Source organism: Aristolochia californica, unplaced genomic scaffold, assembly GCF_029961685.1.
Source record: "Aristolochia californica isolate CCGP_79_NKW_82.1479 unplaced genomic scaffold, dmAriCali1.0.hap1 SCAF_7, whole genome shotgun sequence".
Lineage (NCBI taxonomy): Eukaryota > Viridiplantae > Streptophyta > Magnoliopsida > Piperales > Aristolochiaceae > Aristolochia > Aristolochia californica.
Window position 1 is genome coordinate 39,746,947 of NW_027182268.1, and position 25,345 is coordinate 39,772,291.

General features: G+C 38.6%; 1 protein-coding gene across 2 annotated transcripts; it reads right to left on the minus strand.

Annotated features, from left to right (window-relative positions):
• Positions 1–216: 216 nt before the first annotated feature.
• On the minus strand, positions 217–25,235 carry LOC137936385 (sister chromatid cohesion protein PDS5 homolog A-like). 2 transcript variants are annotated; one of them, XM_068781007.1, is made up of 33 exons: positions 24,892–25,235; positions 22,165–22,368; positions 21,558–21,739; positions 19,323–19,446; positions 18,905–19,123; positions 18,530–18,746; positions 18,271–18,416; positions 18,041–18,186; positions 17,007–17,156; positions 16,836–16,884; positions 16,564–16,755; positions 16,278–16,460; positions 15,437–15,591; positions 15,190–15,316; positions 14,933–15,082; positions 14,787–14,843; positions 14,523–14,659; positions 14,273–14,390; positions 13,948–14,082; positions 13,594–13,793; positions 6,522–6,819; positions 5,282–5,356; positions 4,582–5,157; positions 4,376–4,471; positions 3,273–3,352; positions 2,848–2,899; positions 2,609–2,695; positions 2,469–2,506; positions 1,476–1,517; positions 1,234–1,388; positions 953–1,071; positions 760–862; positions 217–595 (listed from the first exon to the last, which is right to left on the minus strand). In XM_068781007.1, the coding sequence occupies exons 1-32, from the start codon at positions 24,982–24,984 to the stop codon at positions 827–829; spliced, it is 4,638 nt and encodes a 1,545-aa protein (XP_068637108.1). In that variant the 5' UTR covers positions 24,985–25,235; the 3' UTR covers positions 217–595; positions 760–826. The 2 variants fall into 2 exon arrangements, with proteins under 2 accessions (XP_068637108.1, XP_068637107.1); XM_068781006.1 differs by having other exon boundaries at positions 14,787–14,846.
• Between the last annotated feature and the right edge of the window lie 110 nt (positions 25,236–25,345).

Consider the following 25,345-nt stretch of genomic DNA (forward strand, 5'->3'; position numbering starts at 1 on the left):
ACTTTTCAAAAGCATGAATCTACTACATCATAGTAGACCATTTTCTCACATTTTATCCCCTTACACTAAAGAGTCTAATGCCTCTAAAATCGCTCAACTTTTCTTTGACAAGATCGTGAAGCTATATGATCGACCTCAAACCATTGTATCCGATACGGATGTCCATTTTATGAGCTATTTTTGAAAAACGCTATGGTATTTGAAAGATACCAAATTGAAAATTACCATTACCTACCATGCCAAATTGATAATCAAACGAAATTTGTTAATCAAAACTTGAGAAACCTCCTTCAGTGCCACAGAAGAGCACACTACTATACTTGGGATCTGGTTCTCCAACACAATGTGCCTACAATCACTCAGTCAATAGGTCCATCAGCATGAACCCAAATTTGAAGAGTGGTGTCCCCATCAACCATAGGGCCCCAATGGACCCACCACTGGCTCTCCAATATATGTATAACGCCATTGTGCAACCATCCTTCCCACAAATACTGCTAATGCCAGCCTAACCTAGTATACATCGTGAGCCCAGGGCTGGGATCCCTCGTCCTGGACCGGCCATTTCTTCTTCCACGTTCGTCCATACCGTCCCCTAGTGTGCGATTATGCCAACAGTGTTGAGAAATGAGAACCATGCAAATATGAACTTCATACATGTAGTTTACGTAATCCACCATCAGCCATCACGGCTTCAGAATTAATTCTCTATTTCTAAATGAACAATTCTACATCCTAAGTCAAAGAACATCAACTTACATGAATCCTTTCCCAGCCACTTTCTTAGATGGACCTTTCAAACTTAGACTTCCTCATCTTGAAGACCTCAAGCTACTTTTGAGGCTCGACGTTTCCACACGCTCTACATTTCGATAAGACAATAAATATCAGACCTACCAAATCGATAATGATCAGAAATATCCAGGCGGACTAAAGAAGCAAAAGAGATTACCAGGGGCTCATCATCTGAATCTTTGGTATCCCCACCATCCGAAGAATCTGATTTCCATGGGCTTTCCAAGGTTTCTTCTTCAGATTCTGATGGCCTCGCCTGCTCTTCTCCAGAATGACCTGATGATAGAAAAATGAGACTAATCTCTTCTACTAAAAAGTTGCAGAGAGGATGCAACTCGCATAACCACTGAAGACTTCCAAAATTTACAAGTTTAATCTTCTAATTTCTAGAATTTTATTAGCCTTGACCGTAAGGCCAAAGCCAACAGGATAGCTTACCCAAGTCCTCAACTTCAGAACCAGCAGGAAGATGCGAATTTGATATCTCAGAGGTACCTCTACTTCCATCTTCACTCTTCTCAGCACCTGAGTTACTGCTCGAAGTTTCCACAACATGATCAATACTTTCCCTCGGAGTTACTTTCGTTCTGAACCTAGAAACATGCATACATGACAACCCTAAGAAAACTCTCGAGACGGGCATGGGTGTTCATAAGCATAACTTCAAAAGAACAACTTACTTCGAACCACTTCTCCTCTGAGTTTTTTTCTGCCCAGAGGACCTGAAACATCAACAACAAATGACTGCATCTTAGATAATGTTTAGGATATAAAAAATTATTACAGCTCAGTCGGCATATAATTAGAAATCTGACGACATAATCTTATCAATCAATGGCACGAGTAGACCAAGCGATTCTAGCATGGTATGACATTTACTTGGTTAAACCTGCGCAGACCAAACTGGCCAAGTTGGTCTACCTACCATAATTTACCAAGCTCAGCTATTAGCCATATATTTCATAACAAACTAGTCCCACTGATCTGTTCATATATGGATAATTTTAACTTCCACATATCAGAAAAGAGAAAAACAAAATCGTAGAAAGAAGAAAATATCAGAATTATGACAGAGTTCAAGGGATTTGTAGGATGGACAAGTTAGTACAGCAGTCAACTGCCTCAGATCAATGAGAACAACGCAATAAAGGTTCAGAACCCTATTTAAGCATCTTAGTTTCTTCCTTATATAAACATGTTAAAGTTGGATCCAGGTCCAACCCAAAAACCCAACTAAAGTTAGGAATTTTTTTCCTGATTAATAAGCATAGGATTTTCTAATCCAGGATCCATTTGGGATTATCCTTTTTTCTCTTTAGATAACCATTTGGGATTATACTCATACTCCACCTCATGTGAAGGATAGTTCACATATGTCTCAATTTTGGGTTGAGGTTCACATACAGGTACACGCTCTTATCCCATGTTAAAAGTTGAGTCTAAGTCTATCTTAAAATGACTAGCCAAAAGTAAGAGCTCTCTTTCAAGGTAATGAGCACGGGATTTTCTCTAATCCTAGATCCATGTGAAACTATTCTAACAAAATAGGCAGACATCCAACAGCATCGATCACCACAATCCCAATTCTATCTCAAATCCTTACAAGGTTAAAGTAAAAATAAAGAGGTAGCAGTACTCAGGAATTCACTATGCTTCCCGGTAAAGAGACTCACAGTTCTTTAGTCAAGGCTACAGTTGATGGTTTCTGCCTCTGGAAAATACATCAAACACATTATCAGGCACAGAAAGTTTATACTCATGAACCAAGATGGAAAATAAAGTTATCCCCAGGAAGCTAATGTAGAAAGATGACCTTTTTAGACCTCAAACCATTACTGATAACTTCCCATCTCTCCTTCTCTAACTGGAGTACTTCTACTTCCCCATCGTCATACAGTATCTTTGAGTTGACAAGTTAAGCAAAATGAAAAGCCATTAGTTATATCTTTAGTAAATTATAAAATAGAAAGGAAAAAATAAAAAATACAAAAATAGGAGAACTACAGAGCCTTTGTAATGAAAAAATTGAATTGTAGAACTTAAGAAACTAACCTCATGTTTCTTCTTGCCTGAGTCATAAGATTGCACCACACCTTCATAAAACCTGAAGATACAATCACCAAAGTTGGAAAATACACTCAATTAGATGGAAGTAATGCCACATCGTTTCTCTATGTTTCTGAAGTATCCTTAACATATCTCTGCATGCATGCATAAATATGCATATCAGAAAAGACAACCACTTAAGTGTCCACAGATACCTCCTCAGATGATTGTGATTTTTAGGTAAATATAAACTAGCATCATAAAGGCAATTCGTAAAGTAACTCAAATTGAGGTCGACTCCCATGTCCTCACATGCACACAAATCATGGAAAACTTTGCAGACTCACACCATCATTCATCCAGACCGGGAGTTTATACTTCAAACCAAAAGTTTCTCAGACAATTGTAAATCCAACAAAAAAAACACTCACTGCTTATCTACTGGCCACCAAACTTTTACTCTGCAACCAACCAACTCTGCATCTTGTTTTCCATCTTTCTCCGAAGAACACTGCAACAGAAATAGTTAATATAAACATAGTGATTCAAGCAAAGGATTCTTAAAGAGCACAACAGATAGAACTCCAAAGACTACAAATAATGTCATAAACATTTATGCAGGTATGCTAAAGCTTCATGCAACATTCAGCTGTATGAGTTAAAGCATGAGAGTTCCATGATTGCAAAACAAATCACAAGTCAAAAAACATAGTATTTAAGAAAGAGAAAAAAAAATCCATATCTAACTTCTAAAACTTTACACAGAAAACAGCTGTGCATGCACTTCAAGCTCCTCAAAGACAGCTTCTACTATTCTAAAGCACAAAACAATCCAAAGAATTCTAAATCTCAATTTAGATACCATTTTTTAAAACATATCTAGAAACCCCCAATGTCTTAAAATCTTTGGAAACTCCATATCTAGTTTTAAAACTTTATGTAGAATCCAGATCTGCATCCACTTCAAAGTCCTGAAAGACAACTTGAACTAGTTAGGCTGTTTTGTGCTGCGGAATAGTTTACTTAAAGAAAACAATTGTATAGCACAAAACAACCAATTTATTCTAAATCTGTACTTTAGAAACTCTTCAGTATTTTACTTTTATGATACAGCAAAAATATATCATTTTAGTTCGTACAACCATAAAAAAATATAAGCTCATTTCTGCTTTTAAAACACAAGAATTTGAAAGTTTACAGAAGTACAGTCACAAGTAATCATTCAATCAAATGTTTCAATTCAGTGTCATGTATTCCAATTTGGATAATTGTTTACCGACTTGTGCAGTCAACCCACGACTCAGAATCAGGACAGGGTGGGTCGGATCGGGGATCCCTTTTAAAATGGATGAGTCACCCCGCCACCACCACCCATGGGTGACTTGGAATTTGGGAACCCAAGTAATTTCCCGATTCTGAATTGGAAAACCATGGTTGAGATGAAAAGATAGGTAAATTCTCCATTCGTGTGGACAATAAGACAATGAAAGGCTTAAATTTGTTTAATCATGCAGAAGAATGAAAAAGAGATCACCTTCACTAATCCTGCAATGGTTTTTCTCTTACGTTTTCTAATGGGTTTCAAGGAGCTTTTCGACTTTTTATCATCAGCTTCCAGCAGAAGGCCCCCCTGAAAATGCCAGTCCACTGTAAAAAATATTGAATCTAGTCCAAAACTCCAAAGAAAATACTTTTTCAAGGCTTAAATCCTTTTGAGATGTAATTTATGAAAACACTCACCACGCCATCATGGTTGACAGGTTCTGAATCTAAATGTCCATGGTCATTTGAACCCCACAGCTTATCTTTCCCTTTCCCCCTTGATGAGAAGGTTTTAATGGGAGGCATGCATGACAAAAGCAAATCTGAAGGCTTTTTACCACCATCAGGACTAGCTGAATTTTTGAGTTTACCCTTAGAGAAACTGGAATTTGGAGCACTCTCCTCAATGGGTGATTTGTTCTGCTTACATGCTGATCTAGAGATCTCTTTAATTGTTTTTCTCTTATTACTTTTTAAGGAAATAGGAATTTTCTCTGTATCCTCATCTGCTGCTTTTTGTCCTAGAGAATGTTTGTGATCATTCACAAACTCATCATCCCTATCAAGGTTGTCCAAATTTATTTCCCTTACCACTCCCAAAATATCATAATCATTTTCTGGACTACTGTCAACTGATAATTTTCGTCTTTTTCCACCTTTCTTTTTTTTCCCTGGACTTTTTAAAATTTCCATCAGTCTTCCTATAGGCATTTCAGGACCATCCGCATCACCATCTTCTAGATCTTTTTCATCCTTCATAACATCAACCCCTGCCTGGCAATAAATGGCAAAAGGACCCTATTATTTGCCTAGAAGAAAGATAGAAAAGAATATAAAAGAGCTCTTTGAAATTTAATCTCAAAATTTGATGGTCAATATCTCTAGCACATATCATTACCTTGCCTTCCAGCTTAAGCAATTCAAAATGAGTCATCACGCTATCGCCAGCTAACCACGATTGAATTAAAACACCCTAAACAACAAGCAGTGGCAGATACCAGAAAATGACAGGAAAAAGGAGCACATTAGCAAATCAAACATTTAGGAAACAATAACTTTGATCATAGAAAGAGGCATCCTCACAACATTTAAGATTCATAGCTTTAATACACGTAAAGAGAAATTATCATAGGCATAAAGACAACAACACTGCTTAAACCCTACTTACACAAAATTCTAATGCCCAACCAATGAACTGCCCATTTATGACCCAGCCATTATCTTTGCAAGAACGAGTTAACATTGTCATTGATAAGTGGCGCTGATTCCATCCTCAGATGACTAGCTCAACTAAAAGGCTCCAACTCCAAGCTTATAATTCCATCAATCAACCACAGGCATTGTGAAACTTCTACCTACCATCACCTTATCTTATGTCCACACCTATTGGATAAAAAAATGGGCCTACAAAATAACCAATGACAGAGCATGTGGCACTTTTACCCACTAACAGCCCCATTCATGTTTGAACCCAACAAACACAAAGACAAGAAAGTTTGAATCGTGGAGCACATGAAGAGGGTAGAAAACAGAAAGAGATTAAGCTGGGAAAGTCTAAGTTTAAAATAACAAGATGAAGGGTGGATGCATCAGTTGTTGACTGCATCCATCCATCCACCCACTGGCCCGCAACCCAGCTTCCAGCTTATAGGCCTGTACAGAAGCTGTATCAACTGTATCCTCCAGGGAAACATATCAGCAATACACCCACCCTGACCACAATAAACTAGGTCTGCTTCATACCAAAATGATTAGCCAATAAAACAAGACTCTTTCCCAACTTAAAAGTCCAAAATTTTGTAAATTCAGAATGAATACAGGATTTTTATCTTTTAACTGTCAATAAAAAAATTAAGAATTTAGTAAAAGTTCAGAAAATCAAACAAGTGAATGCAAATGTCATGAAATTTCATTTGATCCATGATCTTTGATGATACTCAAGAGTACCAACAATAAGAGATTCATGATAACATAAAAACCTAAAAAAATAACCAAATATATGAAATCACATACTAATTTTTATTCAGTGAGCATTTCTTATCAAGACAAGTGATTAGTCCTTGAAAACCAAGTCACCAAAAAAATGCACGATTAACACAATCAGTTCAGCTTTTGCTAGAGTGAAGGAAAACGCCCACCTCCAAGTTGTCACCTTCTTTTTTCTCCAATGGTTTGTAAAGTGCTGATGGTAGAGGAAATGTTGTTGTGTAATCAGTAAAACCATCCTCCATACAAATTAGGCGTTTTGTGATCGACAGCCCTAAGTCGCAAATTGCATGTGAGATCTTCGTACTCTTCCCATCAACATAATCTTCAGAATTCTTGATACTATGAAATATAGAGACTACTGCATAAAGGGTCTCTTTATTGGGACTAGACCCTGATTTTCCCTCTTCATATCCATGCATCATGGCAGAAAGAAACAGGTGCAACTGCCTGGAAAATATGGAGAAATTAGTAACAACAGAGAACGACTCTGTTTTCGAATTGACAGTTTACACAATGAGAATGAAAAACATCCTCCAGCCTTTCAAGGAAGGAACACAGATAGATCGTATACTTACAAATATGTTGTAACATAATCCAAAAAACTTTGCTTTTCAACAAGTAAAATTGCACCACATGACATGTTAGAATGCAACTTAAAATCTGAATGAAGACTAAATGAGAAAGAAGATATTTCAGTGAATTCAGAAACCCAAGCAGTAAATTCGGAGAAACAAAAGAGAGAGAGAGAAAGAGAGAGAGAGAGAGAGAGAGAGAGAGAGAGAGAGAGAGAGACGGTTCAGTTACATTCAGCCCAAAAAAATAAAATGAGAGTTGTTGTGTATAGAAGAGCAGTCCCACAATGGCTCCATCTAGAAAAGATCATATCCTTATTAGTTGGAAAGAGATCACCTAAGCTCAGCTAGTCCTTTTTGGAGGAACCAGCCATCTTTAAAAATAATAATAATAATAGCAGTAATAATCAATTTAAAAACAGTAATAACAATAAAGAAAACAATTTGAGAATGTTGAGTGTGAGATCGAGAGAGTGAGAGGCAATGGGAGTGCAAGAACGAGAATCGACAAGAATGGTGACGAGAGGGTGTGCTATGGGAACAGGCAAAGGGGAAGTATTGCCAGACCATGTGTTAAAGAATAGCCCTACATGGATTAATGAGTACAAAGATCTTGAGTTTATTAGTTGGGAAAGAGGTTTCCTATGTTGGCTAGTCATTTTGGGATAGGCCTTGGACCCAAATTCACATGGTATCAGAGCAGGTACTCATATGTGGACCTCCACCCAAATTATCTACATGTAGAGCCACAAAAGAGGGCCTACACGTGAGGGGGAGTGTTAAGGAATAGTCCCACATGGATTAGTAAGTACAAAGATCCTGAGTTTATTAGTTGGGAAAGAGGCTTCCTACATTAGCTAGTCATTTTGGGATGGGCCTTGGACCCACACAATCGGAGGAAACAAAAGCCACCTACTTTATCATAGACGGTGCCTTTTGTTACTATGTGGACGTCATCGCGCTAAATAGATCATTCGCATTGAAGGTAGTGCTCAGTAGTCTCTCCACCATTCTTTCATCAGAATTCCTATAGGGGAGGATTACTTGAGCTGTTAGCAAAAATCATAAGGGGGGAATACCACAAATGGCATACACGCCAAATGCAAAATTTCAAGTGGGGATATTCAAAGAAGGGAGCCTACTAAATTGTAGACTAGCAGAAATGCACACGGAAACAATCACTAGCTTAGTGAATATACCTAAAACCCTCAAAGGTGGTAATGGTTGGGGTTTGCTCAAAGATAAGTTGGCGAGAATCCACACCAAGATAAGCACCAATCCCTCGAATACAGACCCAGATGCCTCAATGAGGCTCCAAGTTTACCAATCCTTTCAGCTAGCACCATACACCCAATGAAAAAATCCTACGGCGACGCAGTGCGCTCAACATTGCCTCCAGTGCAAACAAAGCCTGCACCCATTACCATAGAAAGAATGCACATAATGCTTGTAATTGTATTGGACCTGGTCTTTTACCAACCATGGAGGAAGGACCTGGAGAAATGTGTTGTGTGAGCACAGAAGGAAAATACAAAGATGTGGAGTCCTTAGCATAGTGAACAAGCACTGCCTCCTGATTGCATTACATGGGCTTAGATTACTAATTAATCTCCTTGGAATCCGAGGCAGCAAAGGATCTTAGCAGTGAAAGAGAAAATCAAAGGGGATACTTACCGGGAACAAGAGGCCCATAAGCCACAAGAAAATGTAGTAGATGAGGCTGTCTAAATCACCATCAAAGGGATTCTCACGCATCAATGGTGCATGGAGATCTTTCAGGCTATCACAGGCCTGCTACCACTAACTTCAATGAGGAAGCAACCTCGAGATGCAGGATAGACAAGCTCTGAGCACACATCTTGGTCGGGAGAGCTCACTGGAAATGTGGATGGACCCATCCAAGTCAGGGGGTATACTTACACAGCCAGGATCAAGGCAAAAACCAATCTAGAGAAAAGTAGCTCCCATGCGAAATGAAGGGAGAAATCAACATAGAAAGGGAGTTAGTGTGAGAGAAACCTGACAAGAGATGAAATCGACGGCCCAAACTCGGTCCAACGATGACAACGAAAGCAATACACAAAGCGTCGAAAACTCCACGGACAGTTACCGGGTTGACAGTGGCATATCATCATCCAATAGAGAAACAACCAAGTCTGGAAAAGATGAGGGAACCTTGAATTCAAATTGTAAAGAGCCTACTGGAAGTCCCCTAACTATGTTAGAAGAGTCTGACTCAGTTATGAAGCCAGAAGCGAAAGCAGTCCCTAAAGCAAGTGTGGGCACAACAGTAAACCTGTACATGGGCAATAACCCAAACTGCCCTTCAGAGAATAACCCAAAGGAGAATGCGAAGTTGCAGGTTCCACTGAAGAGCAGTAGTCAAGAGTCCAAGAGCAGCACGCATTTGCAATGCACTTGCAGCTTCACGAGTGCACAAATAAAACCCAGACCGAGCCTAACCTATATAACCCAGGCCACCCACTGACCCCACTCCACTTTTCCAAATCGGGTCAGTTGCTGCCCTGAGATGAGGCAGGACAACTCGTCATCCCCAAATGACAATGGAGACGACATTGTCCCCACAAAAGCCCCCCTCCTTCGCAGGGAGGTAACAAGAACCCGATCCATCGAAAAGCTCAGAGGCATCTCCTTACAACATATGTACGATAGAAGGAAGTTGAGACAACTAGTGAAAGCATCGAAAGTGGTATGCAAAGATAAAACAAAAAAAATAGCTCAAAAGAGAAAGATTCGGAGGACATAATACCTACATGAGGGAATGGGAGTGAATCACAAAAGATGAACAAACAAAGATAAGAGCCTTTGAAAAAGATCAATGTCTTCCAAGAAATTGTAATGGACACCCTACAAATGTGAAAGGAAGACATTGATGCTTGTTGCAAAAGAATCAGGCAATTAAAAGAACAAAACATCAAAGCCAGTGATCGATGAATATACTCTTCAGGACTGTAAGAGGGCTAGGTTTACAAAGCAAAAGAGAAATAGTAAGGGAGACTCTTAAGAAAAACAAAATTTTGGTTGCCTTCCCAAACAAACTTAACCAACCTAATTACACACCATGCTAGAGATATCTGCTACACAAGTGCTAGAGATATCTGCTACACAAGGAAACAGAACTGGAGAGAAACCAAAGCAGAAGGCACTGAAGAATGGCAATGTTCTGGGATCATCAGCAAGTTGAAATGATTGATTCAGAAAATGGGTAGCATACACTTGCGGTGCATTTCAAATCAACCAAGGATGGGGCTCACTGGGCAGTAATATAAGTTTATGGCCCCACTAGTAGCTCGCAGGGTCAGGAAATGTGGGGCGAACTCTCAGCAATCCTGAGCCAATGGTAACTACCACTGGTGATAGGAACTGACTTCAATACAAATCAGATTCGACTTTGAGAAAAAAAGGAGGTAACAGCAGATCCACTAGATCCATGAGCAAATTATCTGGTTTTATATCAGAACATGCCTTGATTGAACCTACACTACGTGGGGAAAAATTCATATGGCCCAATGGCAGATCCCCTCCAATCATGACCAGGCTGGATAGATTCCTGGTAACTCAACCATGGATAGATCTATTTGGTAACACAGCTGGGAGAATGCACCACAGACCAACTTCAGACCATAGCCCAATATTACCTGAAACATTCCCAGACTCGTTGGAGGCCCCTCCATTCTGATTTAAAGATGCCTGGCAATGGAAAAGGACTCCAAGGACAAGCTACAAACATAGTGGCAGGAGCATAACATCACAGGTACTGCAGCTTTTCATTTCAGCCAAAAACTGAAAGCAATGAAACAAAAAATCAAAGTATAGTGTGCTGAAAGAAAACTGAATTTGAGAAGGAAAGAAGTTGCCTCCTAAACAGGATACAGGTACTGCAGCTTTTCATTTCAGCCAAAAACTGAAAGCAATGAAACAAAAAATCAAAGTATAGTGTGCTGAAAGAAAACTGAATTTGAGAAGGAAAGAAGTTGCCTCCTAAACAGGATACAGGCGTATGATAGAAGAGAGGAACAGCAATCTATCACCATATTGGAAAATATAGCGCGAGATCTGCTCAAGGAATCCTTTGAAAACTTTGTAAACCAGATATGGGTTTTCTGGAGGAGAGCAAGATACAAGTGGGTGAAAGAGGATGATGGAAACACAGTTTTTTCATGTTATAGCCTCAGCATATAAAAGAAAAAACAGGATTACAGCAATCAAAGTCAACAGGTAAACCATAACACAAAAACCAACGAGTACATTTAACTACTTCTCAAGGCTTTACCAGGATGAAGGGACCTGACGGCCCTTCCCAGAGGACTTAAATCTGAAGTCCCTATCAGTTGAGGAGGCTCAAAGCCTAAAGAACATTTCACAATAGAGGAAATAGACGAGGTTATTAAAGTGCATAGTGCAAAGCACCTGGTCCAGATAGGTTCACGGCTGAATTCTACATGGTCGGTTGAGAATTCTTGAAGGGAGACATCATGAATATGTTTGAGGAGTTCTACGAGCAAGGTATCAAAGCGTGGAGTATGGGTTCATCTTTCATCACCTGATCCCAGAGGAGAGAGCATGCAACCAATGGAATTCAGACCCATCAAACCTCATTTCAAGCCATTACAACCTGATCACTTGATCATCTCAAGAGTGTTGGCAACCAGACTGAGGAAGGTCCTGCCATCAGCAATAAGCAATAACCGATCAACGTTTCAACATGAAAGACAAATATTACACTCAGCCCTCACAATTCATGAGCTTGTGCACCACTACACCAAGAAGGGCCTGGAGGGTGCAGTCGTCAAACAAGACTTTGAAAAGGCATTCGACAAGGTGAGCTGGCCATTCCTGGACTCCTAACTAGACCAGATGGACTTTCCAGAGAGATGGAAGAGCTGGATTCAAAGTTGTATATCCTCTGCCAGCTTCTCTATTCTTATAAATGGCATGGTAAGAGGATATTTCAGATGCTCAATGGGCTTGAGACAACGCGACCCATTATCACCCCCATTATTTAATGTAGGAGTGAAACTCTTTGCTCTCTGATATATGCTGGGCAAGAAAGGGAGTGGATCTCGGGTCTGCACTTCAGAGATCAGCTGCTAAAGATCCCAGTATTACATTTTGCAGACAACGCAGTATTTCTGTGTGAAGGACAGCTGGACCAGATTCTGAATATTAAAGCACTGCTGCTCTCATATGAATTCTCTTCTGGGCAAAGCATTAACTGGCAGAAATCTGATTTAATAGGGCTCAATTTCAGTGAGAATGTAAAGACACAAATGGCACAAATACACTGCTGCAGAACACTGAAGCTTACTTCCTATCCAGGGCTACCACTATTGTATGGACAAGTAACCACACATCCTTGGCCAGTGCCAGTGAAGGCTAGATACATGGAAGAGGCAACTCCTCTCACAGAAGGACAGGTTACTCTAATTAAAGCCACCCTGGCCAGCATACCAAATTATTTCCCGTCTTATTATCCTGCCGAGTAAGTGTGGCAGCTAAACTAGAGGCTATACAGTGCAGGGTCTTATGGTGTGAGAGCTCAAATAAATCCAAATACCCCTTAGTCAAATGGAACATAGTTTGCTCACCTGAGTGTGGTGGACCGACATAAAGAAATAAAAAGTATGAATGATGCTCTCTTATCAAAGTGGATTTGGAGATATGCCACTGAAAAAGGTTCCTTATGGAGGCAAGTAATTGATGCAAAAAATGCCCCCCAGCAAGCAATCCAATATGAAACAATCAATACTAAAGTTAAAGCCAATTCTGGAGTAACACCTTGGTTCCAGGTTAGATCTGGATCTTCAAGACAGATTGGTGGGCGGGTGAAAGGTGTTCAACCAAGAATTTCTAAGACTGTTCAATTTACCCCAGAACCAACAGATTACAGTAGTGGAATCTAAAGCTTCAGGCTCAAGTTTGAGCTTGAATCTGCCCCTACGAAGAAATCTAAACGAGCCAGAAATAGAGAAATCACCCAGGCTAGTTGCATTGCTGGATTCACATTATATTTCAGACCAGGGACATGATGAAATAATGTGGAAGCCGTGGCCCTTGGGGCAATTCTCTGTGGCTTCATTTCTATAAATGCCAGAATAACCCAACTCCCCAGTCACCAGTCTAGTGTGGAAGCCGTGGCCCTTCGGGCAATTCTCTGTGGCTTCATTTCTATAAATGCCAGAATAACCCAACTCCCCAGTCACCAGTCTAGTGTGGAAGCTCGTGGCCCCAAAAAAAGGGCAGGTCCTTAGCTCTATTGGCAGGTGCCAGGTTATTCAAGCAAAGCTTCATTGGTCCCTTAATCCAAGAAGGCGATTCAGCTCTAGTGATTGGCTGGGGAAGCAAGAAGAGCCCTGCCCTCTGGACCCTTAGAAGAAATTTGATGAGATTGCATATCTACCATCGGAATGGCAGATTGCTTGGAGTAAGATTACTAGATCTGCCAATTCAGTGGTTAACAAGCTTGCTAAAGCTGGAGTTACCAAAGTCTCCCTTTGCTCTGGTCCCTCTCTTGATCTTTAGAGAAGGCTTTTCCAGCTCTGTATCCTATGTTGTATTTGAAATGCTTTCATACTCCTTTAATAAAAGCAATGCACCATTTTCAAAAAAAATAACGAACAAAACGTACCTGTAAATTGGCTCAAATGCCTGAACTTCCTTGCATTCATCAATATTAGGACATGATGGATGATGTGCAAGGGCATGGACCAAATATGAAAGAATGCTCTCTGGGTACACCAATGAGGAGATCCCATCACAGTTTGCTGGAACTTGCATTGCCTTCAGTTGTTGACACATTTGAATAATTTCAATTAAGTTATGCTTGTCCTGCCAATACAAAAATGGACAAGGAAACATGTAAATACAATAGTAAACATGAGGAAGCTTCCGGCCCAAAGTCTGTTAAACCATAATATGCATCATTGATGGAAGAAATTTTAGTTACTAAGGTTATGTGAACTGTGAAATTGATAGCACCCACCTCTTTAAATTCAGGTATCTGGGCTTCAGTTATGTTGAATAAGAAAGCACAGGCAAACTTCGGATCCAGAAGCCTCTCCTTTATATATTGGTGAACTTTATTGAGAAATAGTTTCCTTACCTTGGGGCAGGAATCCTGGAAGAGGAACTGAATGCAGTAAATATACTACTCAGAAACAACTTAAAATCTTAATATTTATCACGCATATGAAATCAAAGAATACAAACTATAGGTGACACTGATAGCATCCAACACAGGAGAGGCCACTGTAAAAGCTACGCAAGTCAAATGTTTCACTACCATTTTGAAGGAAACAATACTGAACCTGTGATGTTCTTAGAGTCAAATGAAAGACATTGACAGGTATTTTCTGATCCCAGTACTTCGACAAACGCAGAATGGCTTTAGCCGAACAAAGTCTCAGATGAGCCTTATCTGCAGTACTGCAGAAAGAGAAATGGCAACAGAGACTCGAACAGTTTACAAGAGAAGGAATAATTTGTATTTGAGTCCTTCCAAAAGTGAAAGCATTGACTACCAACAAAGAAATCCAATGCCACAAAGCCGGTTCTCACCTTGATTTGATTTCTTCCGCAACCTCACCAAAAGAAAGTATGCTTCTTAGAATTTCTAAAAGCTTTTCTATTCCATGATGCAGAGGTGCATCTTTCACAGGTAAAAAGCTCTTCACAAGGGCTTTAATGCCATAAATCTGCAGCCAAAAACAAAAACCTTGTGAACAAATAAATGAGGGAACACAGTATGATCTCATATTGAAAAGCACATTCATAAATAACTGGTTAAATATCCTTAATGTAGTCAAACGGTTCATTACTGACCTTCAACAAACAGAGCTCACTTGGCTCATCCCAAGCGGTCCTGCTAACATCCTCTGCCTTCTGAAACAGTAACCATTTACATCCATAAAATATCTGAAAAAAAAAGGCAATGGGCCATCCCACAAAATGTTCTCAGTTAAACATACATTACTACGCTCCAAAATTTTAGTTGTTATGAAATGCACAATTTCGTCCTCCCTGGTTTCAAACACCGGCATTGCAGTTTGGGCTATGCAACCCAGAGACTGAAGTATGGCCGGCAAATGTGATTGCTTCTCAAGCATATCTACAAGCCTCTGTAATTTCATAAAAGAGCAATGGAAATGGATCAGTGCCAAAACAAGATCTTCAATAATATGCTTGAAAAAAGTGCTGACAAAACAATAAGAAACCAGAAGTTAACCTTGTAAAGAATAGAGAGTGACTTGAGGCCATCATCTTTCGTTATAGCTGCTAAGGCTTGTACAGAACATTTGGCCTGCTTCCTGCTTCCCTCCAAGCATAACCTTTCCAGTAGAAGATCTACCGAACTGCAGTCAAATCTTCATAAACGTCCAAAAGTATGCCAAAAATAGATATTTGCCGCAGAAATTTCATAAATAAGAAAACATAGATATCAATTTCTAAGAGTAATTATTCTCATGGTGCACCTAGAAGTTGTAGATAGTTGTTCCCTTATCGTACCACCAGCCTTCGCCAGAACATGTACAATACCTTCCTTCATTATGTCATTTTCCTCTTTAAGAAGCTGAACTAGTTCCTCTTCGACTCCCATCAGAAACAATGACGAATAACTTGCAAGAATCTGACAAAATACATTTTAAAAAATAAAATAAAGCCCAAGATTTGAAGATATCAAGCTTAGTTATTATTGTGAAACAAAAACATTATAATTCCAGTTGTTAAAGTTTCGTCCACGACCACGTGAAAATGACTAGCCAAGTCAAGAGGTCATTTCCTAACTAATAACCATAGAATTTTTTTTAACACTTGTCTATGAGAGACTATTCCCACTAAAACCAGTTACATTTGAGCAGCATTCTTTCACTTATTTTTGGATACCAATTTTTAATTATAGAGAAACAAATTATCAGTAGGTAAAAAAATTCACCAATCTATAATCATGCTCCATGTCTCAGGTTAATTGGCTGAAGTTAAGAGTTATTATGTGTGGGAGAATAATCTCACATAGGTTTGGGATTGGAAAGATCCTATGCTAATTAGATGGGAGGAGGTCTACAAACTTCAGCTAGTCATCTGGGAAGAAAGGCATAACTGTAACACAATTATGTAGCATAGAATTGATGTAATTTGAAGGTGCAAGACCAGCTTCTAGTAACTTCTGAAACATGGCTTACAAACTCTTCTCCAAAATTGAAGGGCACATGTAACATATAAATGTAGTTTAACAGAAATAAAAGACAACTTCCAGTGAAGTGGGCCAAATATACAAAAGAGTGGAACATAAAAAAAAGGCAACCAAGGATTTACCACAAGAAGATTCATGCATGACACAACAACTTTAGAGTTTCCAGCAGATCTCTGTGCAGCAGCCTCGGCAAGGATTTCCTTCACATATTCTTTGTTGAAAAGTAAATAAGAACACTTGATTGAAAGAGTATCAAAAAAATCATATAATGGGTGTTTATCACCCAATATCTTCAATAAGTCATCCTGCAAATAAGGAAAACACCAAACCTTTTCACTTACGAAGAATATCAAACACAATTAAACATGTTCCTCCTCGAGAACAATTACAAGGTTAACAAGAAAGTACTCGATATGTAAGTGCTTGCTGTAGACTAGTATTAAGATCCAGTAGACCAGTCAAATTCCTCCAAATATTTGTGTCCTTCAATTGATTAAGTGTCTCAAAGCTCTCCTCAGCCTTTGAAGGATCACTAAACCAACGAGACATGGTATGGAAACATCCCAAGATTCTCTTTTTGAGCTCTGCACCATCACCATCCTGCAGTTTTGAACAAGTTGGAGTCACATGTGCACATGACAATCAATCTTAGCCTCAGATTTCAGTTTATGATCAACCACCTGGTACATCTGTCTAAGAGACAGATACTTCTGCATTTCTTGCTGTAACCTGCAATCCAAGAGGAAATGCCCTGAAAATCGGTACAGATTCTATCAAATACTAGACATTGAAAGGAAAGAATAAAAATCTATGAGAAACACATGATGTTAAATCAAGCATTGTAAACGAACCTCTGCTTCTGTGCCAACAGCTTCTCCAAGGCCTTAATGTCAACTTTTTCCAACACAGAAAGAACAGTCACCCATTGTTTCACTCTATCTTTCACTGAAATGACAGTAGGGCATAGAAGACCACAAAGAGCAGCCTCAATTGTCTCTGATCTGTAGAATGTAAAACAATAAGTTTTAAAAACACACTCCTTTTACAGAATGAGGTAATCTCTGGGTTGCAGAACATTGGTACAAAAAGTTGGCAATGCAACCTATCACAGTTTAAATTGTAAAAGAGATATCACACAAGAGAGCAATTTATACCTACCAATGAATGAGATGGACGCAAATATTCAAACCAGATTAGCACAAACCTTACAAATCAGCAGACAACTAGAAACATACACTCAGGTAAATGAACAAACCATTCTTCATGTCCGTTTGATTAATTCTTGTGTTTCCAACATAATTGAATTTGAGATTGAAATCACGTTCACCAATTCTTGCATTTAGATTGAAATGAAAATTAAATTTATCAGATAAGACAACATTCATATTCATTGAGAAATTAAGAGAGACGATATTTTTTTTTACACCGGAATTTTGTTCAAATTTGACATCTCAACCAAAATAAAAACTCTCCTCAATCACATTAAAACAGAAAAATAGAAAATTTGAGCTTCAATAAAGAAGACTAGTTCTATTAAGATGTCCAGTAACATCCATTTCACATTATAGTTGTGAGTTTCATTGCCAGTTTACCTAAAATATCTGCATAAAGTCATAAACTGATTTTAAAAAGATATTAGCTGTCTCTGTGCTTTAAGAGGAGTGATTGCCTTGCAGTACCAGCCCAAGCTAAAAGATTCAAACAAAACACAACTGCTACAAGAGCACAAAGAAATTATATAGGGAGTTGATATAAATCTATGATTTATAAGACTGAAAGAGGTATCACAACCTAAACCCACATTTCCCTCAATGGCAAAGTTCGGAAATAAATAAGTACTATAGAAAAAATATCCAATGTAAATTCAATATGTTAAAGGATATACCTGAAATCTTTGTCATAGAGGCATCTCAATATCTTGCCTGGTATCCATTCAAAGTCATCAGAACTGACTGATCCATCAGAATACTTCGAACAGTAGAGGCTATAAAGTTCGGCTAGCCTCTCCATAGTGTACCTTTTCACGAGTAACTGAAATGTTGGGAAGAGAGTTAGTCTCCCACGAGTCTACATTTGAAGCTAACAAACAGAAAACACAAAAAAATGATCAAGTACCGATTTGTCTCGAAGGCACTCTGCAACAAGTCTAGATGTCTCAGCTGGAACAGATTTCAATGTGTGACAAGCTAAATCATAAATTGCAGCTACAACTTGCTTTCGAACATTTTCATCATAGTCTAACAGCCTATCAGATAAAGCAGCTGGAGAATATTCATCCAGGAAAAAAAATTAAAAATAAAGAATCAATCAACACAATAAGATTGATCTTTCTCCAAGAAAAACACAGTGCAGAGGGTAAAAAATCTTGCCATACCAATTATATCAGGAGCTTCAACTCGTGAAGGATTGGAAAGTATACAATTTTTTACATGTTCAATCACAGAAATACGAACTTCCACAACTCTGTCCGCCAACCTCTTCAGAAATTCATAGAATAAAGGCTGAAAAGTTTCAGAGATAGCATGTCTAGGTAAACTAAATAGTTCACCAAGTAGCTTCACTGCTTTTAAACGTACACTTAATTTATCTGCCTGCAGATAAGAAGATTGAGGAGGAAAACCATGTCAGATTCACAATCTTGAAATTTGTGAAGTGGAAAAGCAGAACGAGCAAGAAAGATCAACCACATCCATCTCAGATGTGATAATTCTGAATAAGCAAAGATACAAGTACGAGATAGAGTGAGTACCACCAATTCTGCTGTAAGGTATGGAATGATTCCTGAAAGAATGTGAGGAGCACATTCATACAAACCATAAATAACATCATGATAATCAAGCTGACCATTCTGCGCAATGGTATCTCCAGATATCGATGACAAAAGGAACTGCTTTAAGCAAGGTTCCAATTTTCCTGCACAATGTTGTATAACATTCATTGCAAGCCTCCGTGCAGCCATAGAAACATCCTAATGTCACAAATTCCACAAAATAAAATCTGTAAAAACGAAGTTGCAAGAGAAGTAATGTCTTAAAAGTGAGACTAGACGAGGATTGCATTTTTTAAATGTGCACCCATGACCAGTGTCACAAAAAACTATAAAGAGACAGATAGAGAGAAAGAGAAAGAGAAAGAGAGAAACAAGAGAAACAAGAACAAGAACTCACACTTTTTTGCTGGCCTAGTACAGACAATATAAGTAAGAGTTTGTCCGAAACATCCTCACTCTCATCTAAAAGAAGCACCATAATTGTCTGTATAGATGTAAGAACATTTTCCGGATGATCATCACTGCATATATGACAAGGTCAGTATGAGAAACTACATTAATCCACCCATCCTTGTTGAAAACAGCAAAAACATGAGGCAACAGAAGTTACTTTTATACCATAAAACAAGTACATAACCAAGGTTTTGAAAACGGACAGTCAAAAAAGATTTGGACATTTTAGCGTTCTGGAGATTCTTACATAACAGCTATTGGATCCATAAAGTAAATGCAGTAAAGTACCAAATATAGAAGCCATACCAAGACTCATCTAGGTGGTGTAGTAAAAGAGACAAACACAACAACTAATGCCCCTTCACCTCCTGGAAATTATGCTGGATCTTAAATTTTGGATTTTTTTTTTTTTTATAAAGATGTATTGATAAAACGAGAGAGAACAAAATTTTACAAAATTTGGGGGAGCATATCCCTTACAACCAGCGATTGTAGGTTAGCTCCCTGCCTAGCAAGCACATCTATTGCCGAATTAGCGGATCTCGGAATGTGAGTCCAAATACAAAAAACAATTGAGGTAATCTTTAAAATTTCCCGAAAGGTATCCAAATGCCACCACGGGGGAGGAAAAGCATTCTCACACCAACCGATAACCACTTTTGAGTCACCATCGATATGAAGAGGCCCACTGCAATTGTCCCTGAAGACGCGGAGAACGGAGAGGAGGCCACATAACTCAACAGACGTAGAGTCAGATATGCCCAAAGGGCCGGCATAAGAGAAGAGTTGATTGCCGGAATGGTCTGAAATGACTCCTCCAAAACCCGAAATCCTTGGATTACCAAGAGATGAGCTGTCAAAATTTAACTTAAGGTGACCAGGAGCAGGAGGAATTCATTCTTGCAACACCAGGATCTTTGTCCCAGATTGCATCATAGCCATATTTCTCCAATTTTCACAAATAGGAGTTCCCAAAAAGGAAGAGAAGGTTTTCTTAGTCAGAAGCCAAGTAGATATATGCCCCACCACTCGATTCGTTACCCGATCTACAGATTCACATTTTGCATCAAAACGTCTTCTATTGCACTCATTCCAAAGTCCCCACGGAATGAAACTAACGCAGGCAAAGAGCATCATTTTACCAAGACCAGGTAGAGGGGTACCAATGTGCGACTTACTAAACGAGAGCAAATCAGCCGCCATGCAGAATTGAAGCCCAAACTTACTAAGAATGAGAGTACACACCCTCCAAGAGAATATGCATTGGAGAAGGATATGACTTGTGGTTTCATCTTCAGAATTGCAAAGTGGGCAAAGGGGATCAATTGAGGGATGACCTCTTCTTCTAAGAACGTTTGCCGACAGAATCTTGCCTTGACAGACGCTCTACATGAAGAACTTTATCTTTAGGGGGGCACATATACGCCATACGAAGTTATTTTCGTTCTCCCTCCCAGACGAATTCCAACCATTTAAAAAAAATATGATATGACAATCCAATAATGTAACTTTGTAACATTATTTGGGTTGTTTAGACAACAGTAACATGAAAATCAGACTACAATCACATTAAGTGATTGGAATCAACTTAGGACTGAAGATATAAAGATCTCTGTCCTCTTGACAAAGGAAATTGAAAGAACAATGGCTAGCACATAAGCACTCACTGGGAGCATTTGAGGAAAAAGGCTCCTTGAGTTAAGATCTCAACATAAATTCAAGCAAAACCTATGATAACTGCAGGAAGCTGAATTAGACTGCCAGAACATTTCCATTGGCATATAGCAAGCGAAGAGATGACCAAAGATCAGCTATAATAGAATCACCAGTCCCCCCAGGAGCAGCTTGGTAAGCAACAGGAGTGTGACCAAACAATCCCTAGAGAGGACAAAATAGCCACATGAACAACAGGTTGATATCTGAAAAGGTTTTACCAGTGATACAGTAAGAGGTGCACCAAAACATAACTCAATATTGATCAACAAGTGAATGGATCTATGCAACCCATTCATCAAAAAAGGGAAAAAATTTCAAACAGAAAACCCTGTATTTTTCATACAAGGTTGTTTACAATTTATCACAATCTATCCAATCTCAAAAAATAAATAATCTATTCAATACATAAATCGATAAGCATAAGGTTGGCAGAAATTCAGTACAGAGAATGGAATCCTAGTACCTGACCACAGCAAAAAATGTACTGAAGAGTTCATTCACTAGGTCATCACATTTACGGTCCAGTATCACAACACACGACCTATATCTTGCAAGTATTTCCAAGATGACAATCCACCTTCCGAATGAAGGTGCATGAACATCACCTAAACCTTTAAAGATGCCTACAATCAAATGAAAAATATCCTGCACAAACACCAAAGATAATAAACAAAATTGACCAGTAAAATAGAAAGAGATCCATCAAATTATATCAAACAAATAGTAAAAATCACAAAAAAAACAGTAACGGATAATTTTATCAAAGGGCATTTTCAACAGTATCCAACTGCATTTAGTTCGTTCTACTTTTCTATTTCTAGATTTATATGTTTTCACTAAAGCCTTCTTTTAACTTTACCTATGATCATAATATACAAAAGAGGGATTGTTGAAGTAGGATTCAATTCAACCGTTTTCCTCATTTATTCTTCCCTCACATCCCTTTTACTTTATCTCTGCTTTCTTCTCCTTTTTCCTCCACATATCAATTTTCTTCTTATGTTTTCCTTCTCAAACCCAATCTGATTTATACAATGTTCAAACATTTCTTTAAAAAAAAAGAATCATACTCTAAGGACATCATCACTGTAAGGAGCCTCTGGTGCAGTGATGCGTGTTATCTCACAAATACAGGTGGCTACTAAAACTTTGACATCCCTATCTTGGTGTTTCAGCAATTCTGCTTTGGCTATGGCATTGAGGCAAGGCTGCATTGACTCCACAACCGCCGGAGGTGGTGACTGATCCAACTCAGAAAGACATGTTGCAGCTTGCTGCAGAGTAAAACAATCGGTGTTAAACAAAATAATTTGAGTAAAGAAACAAGCTTTGAATTGATTAAACACCTTCATTAGACATAAACACCCTTCAAAAGTACTCCCCACTCCCCAACATACTTGATCCACCATTCTATTAATATGTTCCTATCCTTCATAGAACTAAGATGCAATTACAGGAAAACATATAAGCCTTTTGTTGGGAAAAAAAACAGAAGAAGCTACATATTGAAGACAAACATGAAAGAGATGGATGAACTAAAATACATAGTTCTGAACAGAACCACCAGAATGTATGGACAGAGCAAGGATGATTTATCTTGTGCTACTAACAATAACTTCTCTATTCAAGATGGACCTCGAGTAGAAACCACCAAACATGATTTTCATTAGTGTCCCATGCTCAAGTAGAAATGCACACTCCAGAACATATTTCTATTTCCAATCTTTTCTAGGTAGCAACAACTAAAAAGTTATATACCATTTTCCATAACCCATCTAAGATAAGAAACACATATTTCAGTGCATAGATATTAGAATAAAGATTCCTTAATTCTTCAGTGCTTCCTATATAGCTCTTGCATTCTTCTTTGGGCACTCTAAAGCACATAGAAGTTCAACTGAAATGTATGGAGTACATTTCATGTAATTTTCATCTACAAGTGGTTCATCTCCAATCATTTTCACTTCATTGTAGCATATTTTTAGATTTTTTTTTTGAGAGAGATTTTCTTTAAAAAGAGGGGAAAAGATACAAGCTAGCAACCCAACAACCTGGGGGCTAGGAAAAAAGAACAGCAACTTAAAAGACAAATAAACTGAAAGCTAAAAGAAAGTTAACAATAATTTAAAAAAAAAAAAAGAATGAGGACCCAGCAGAAGTAAGCAGCTGCAAAGGGCAAGCTCCATGAGGACAGATCCTTCCCTGGCCAAGGAATCAGCAGCCCCATTTGCAGATCTGGGAGTGTAGCCAGTAATGGAGAGATGTTGGGCAATGTCCATGATCTCCTCGAATTGAGGCAGCAGCCTTCAAGAGGTATCAACCTCAGTGTTACACCATGAGATTACATTCCAAGAATCACCTCCAACCACAAGAGGGAGGTTGAAATGATTCCGAGCAATGTGGATACCATGCAGGAGAGTGAGTTTCTGACAAGAGAGAGACAGAGCTTCCAAGATTTGGTAACACCCTCTTAACCAGATTTTTAGATGAGCATTTTTTTAAAGGAATTTTAGAGGGTATATAGTTACTGTATACAATGAGAGAAATGATGACAAGCATCTCGAGATGATCAGGCACTAAAGATTTGCAAGTTTCTTCAGATTCTACTCACTCCATTCTGATCTTCTGTTTTACTATCTTCTCTAGCCTCGTCAGTCTTACTGGCCTTTTATACTGCCATACTGTCTACTGTCTTCCATTCTGGTCTTCTTTTTTACTATCCTCTCTAGTCTAGTCAACCTTTATTGGCCCTTTCGCTGTCATACTGTCTACTTTCATAGACTTTATACAACACAAACGATTTAGTTCAGTTGAACAATCCACTTTAATAAATAGTGCCAAATCATTGATTTCACTGACATGAATTCACATAAACTGTTTCTTAGTGGCATTTCAGTTGTACAATCCACTTCTATTCAAGTTAAATGATTCATAAGTCAGCCTGAAAATTGACTTGACAGAAATACATTCAGGAAAACAGCATCCATTCATGTTAACAGCGACTCATGATATTGGTATATATATCATGTCTATGTGTCGGGTGACAGTTCTTTTTTGAAATCACAAATTATGAAACTTACAGTCGAAAGTTTGCTCAATTTTTTTTTCAATAAGTAAAAGAATAAACATGTGGCTAATACAATAGTATTTTACTATTTTAACTTTAACTGTTTTATAATTGCTGTAATTCAGATGTTTTAACTACTTGTAATCTTTTTTTTAAATGATGTTTTAACTACTTGTAATCTTATACACACTGTACTACAAATGTATCTCCCTCACACGTTCTTATAATTATTTTGGCCTCAAAGCTTCCAATATGGAAGTAAAATAAAATGTTAATGAAGTATTCAGACATTGGGGTTTCGACGAGTTGAACAGTTACACTGTGGGAGTACATGTCAGATGTCAAACTAGTTTCCTATCACTTAAGTGTAAGATTACCACTGAAAGATGTTTGATGGATACTTTGTAACTTGTATGTCCATGAAAGCCAAAAAACTGTGGCCAACTGAGGTAACATATTCGAATTTCCACCATACCAGTGTTTTTACTTAAGTGAACACAAGGCAGGAAGTATTGATTGTGTCAACCAAACTCCATCAATACCATGTAAATTCGCGAGACAAGCTCACTTAACTGGACCAGAGAACAAAACATGGCTACCCAACAGATCGACACAAAACTTCACTTGAACTGGTTAGCAGCGAACGAAAGAATTGCCCGGTCGAACTCAAATCCTCACAAACACTTGGAAAACAGAACTTCGAAGGAGACAATGAACGAGATAGACTGACCTTCAAGAGCTTGATTAGAGCATCTTTCGAAGCGGGAGGGTTTTCGAGCTTCGACCCCAGCTCCCTCAGCTGCTGCTGGAGCTTCTGCACCATTTCCGTCGCGGAAACGGGGTTACAGTAGCGTTAGGGAGTGGTAGCCTGCATGCAATTACTGGAAAAGAGGGAAAGGAGAAGAAGAATCAAAAAAGGGTTTCTTTTCAGGCCTCGGGAGGGAGCTCAAATGAACGAAGAACGGAGATATAGCGAAAGAAGAGGGAAATGAAGTGTGATGAGATGAAATAACGTCTCAAATTCAATCAGACATCGTGGAACGGAGAACTAGAGAAGGACTTATTTATAGGAGTTCTTTCAGTTCGTGGATTGTCGGGACTGAGGCAGATCGGGTATGGCAGATTAAGATTGAACTCCTCCGTAAGTGAATACCCTGTTAGTTAAGAAAATAACGAACGTGCCC